The sequence below is a fragment of the Coptis chinensis genome, chromosome 5 (assembly GCF_015680905.1).
Source record: "Coptis chinensis isolate HL-2020 chromosome 5, ASM1568090v1, whole genome shotgun sequence".
In the NCBI taxonomy this organism is placed as follows: Eukaryota; Viridiplantae; Streptophyta; class Magnoliopsida; order Ranunculales; family Ranunculaceae; genus Coptis; species Coptis chinensis.
Window position 1 is genome coordinate 87,840,392 of NC_141460.1, and position 1,960 is coordinate 87,842,351.

At 38.3% G+C, this 1,960-nt stretch overlaps 1 protein-coding gene across 1 annotated transcript; it reads right to left on the bottom strand.

Annotated features, from left to right (window-relative positions):
- Nucleotides 1-802: 802 nt before the first annotated feature.
- LOC147499760 (uncharacterized) lies at nt 803-1,447 on the bottom strand. Its single transcript, XM_086563531.1, has one exon. It carries the CDS (start codon nt 1,445-1,447, stop codon nt 803-805), a length of 645 nt encoding a protein of 214 aa, XP_086419657.1.
- Nucleotides 1,448-1,960: the final 513 nt, after the last annotated feature.

The following is a 1,960-nucleotide window of genomic DNA, read 5'->3' on the forward strand; positions in this document are numbered from 1 at the left end:
GGATCTATGCAACCAACTACACATGTAATCAGGCGTGCACCATCCATAGTTGACGCATTGTGTCATACATTGTTAGATGAAAAACTCAAAAAATAATAGAAAAAGAAAGTTAAGACAAATTTAAAAAGGGAGGGGGTGAGAAGAAAAAAGGAGCAACAAATAAACGAATGGATTAGAGGTGAAAAGGCCCGAGTAGTTCATCCATTTTTTCTTTACCAAAAAAAAAGTTCATCCATTTTCACTTGTATTTTTCACTAGTAATACGATGATAGTTGTCGGATCTTCCCTGAATATTAGGAAATTTGGCCTTTGCGCCATGATAGCAAGAAAGGTCTCAACTTTCATCAATGGAGGTTATGGAGCAGGTTGCACAATCACAGTTTCGTGGGACTGAAAGGTCTAGTATGTCTTAGTGGAAGTACAAAATGGATTTCTACCCAACTGCACTTGAGGCTTCAAATTTGGGTAAATATTGTTGTAATTTTTCTTTGCCAAATCATATCCCAACGAAATTTCTCATTGCTACTTTTGCTAAAAGAGAGTTTTTTTTTTTTATTATTATTATTATTATTATTATTATTATTATTATTATAAGGATAGTTGATTAATAAAAGAATTGGAAAAGTTATAAAAGTCAAGTTTCTATGTCACAAATATGAAGTAAGTGGTGTTCGGATTTTCAATCCTATGCAAGAGATCAGGTTTCTCATTCCACCATGTTTCAGTGTTCTTTGCTAAAGTTGCTCCAAACTTAGATAGGCAATCTGCTCCAAAATTAACCTCACGCTAGGTGGAAGTGATGTTAATCCATACGTACTGCTCGCTTCTTGAGATCGTCCCATTCATCCTTGAGCTTCCAGTGTACCCTGTCATATTGGAATGCAAGAGCAACTGAAGATGAATCGGTTTCCACCCATATGCTTGTCCAACCTAGTGCAATACTCTTCTTGATCCCTTCAACTGCTACACGACTTTCTACCATAAAATTTGTGGTTATGCCCATCCCACCAGCTGCAACACCAATCACCTCCCTATCAGAGTTCTTGTGAATGTTACCCCAACCAGATCTACCCAGATTGCCAAGAGAGCACCCGTCTGTGTTAACCTTCAGTATGCCTACAGGAGGGAGTAACCAAAAGCATTCTAGAATTTGCGGGGCACGCCTGAGCTTGTGGGCTAATCTCAGAGAATGAAAAGTGTTTAGATCTTGCAAAGTGTTGTTCATGTGACCTTTAGATTTTCCATGAGCTTGAACTGCTGCACTTCTAATTTGGTAGCATATGTTTTTAAGATCTGAGCCTTTTTCGTCATATAGAACTCTGTTCATGTTCTTCCATAGACTGACCAAACAAGTAATGCTAGTTGCTTTCCACATGTCAAGTATTAAGGAGCTAAAATGCTTTGAATTTTGAAGTATGTCGTTGATCTCCTGAGGCAAATGTTGCATCTCGAAAAGGTGGGTTGTGAATCGCCAAGCTCTTCTTGCTACTATGCAGTGAAAGAGAATATGAACTTGAGATTCTTCACTGGTTTTGCAAATACAACATCTGGAAGCCATATGATACTTCATCTTGTCTCTCAACTTATCATTAGTGCTCATAGCCCCATGAATTTTTTTCCAGCCAATGCCTTGTACTCTTGGATTAGTATGAGAGCTCCAGAGGAACAGAGGAACTTGCACCAGTTGAGTTTTGGGTATTTCTTTCTTACATCTTCATGTGCCCCCGCAACTGTGAATTATCCTTTCACTACAACAAAAGGGTTCTGTTGCAGCACCCTCTTTTGCAGCGCCCTCACAATTCGTTGGTAAAAAATATCAGTTGTGACGCTGTAGGCGTCCCTAATAGTTTGTCAATCAATCCAACTTAGCCTTACTTAAACTTACTTATTGCCACGCATTTTGCGTGACCAATAGGGCCTAATTAATAATTTTGTTAAAAGAATAAATAGCTTTTTTGAT

Coding starts and splice junctions, on each gene's coding strand:
- LOC147499760 (XM_086563531.1), bottom strand. CDS start 1,447: ATGCAACATTTGCCTCAGGAGATCAACGACATACTTCAAAATTCAAAG.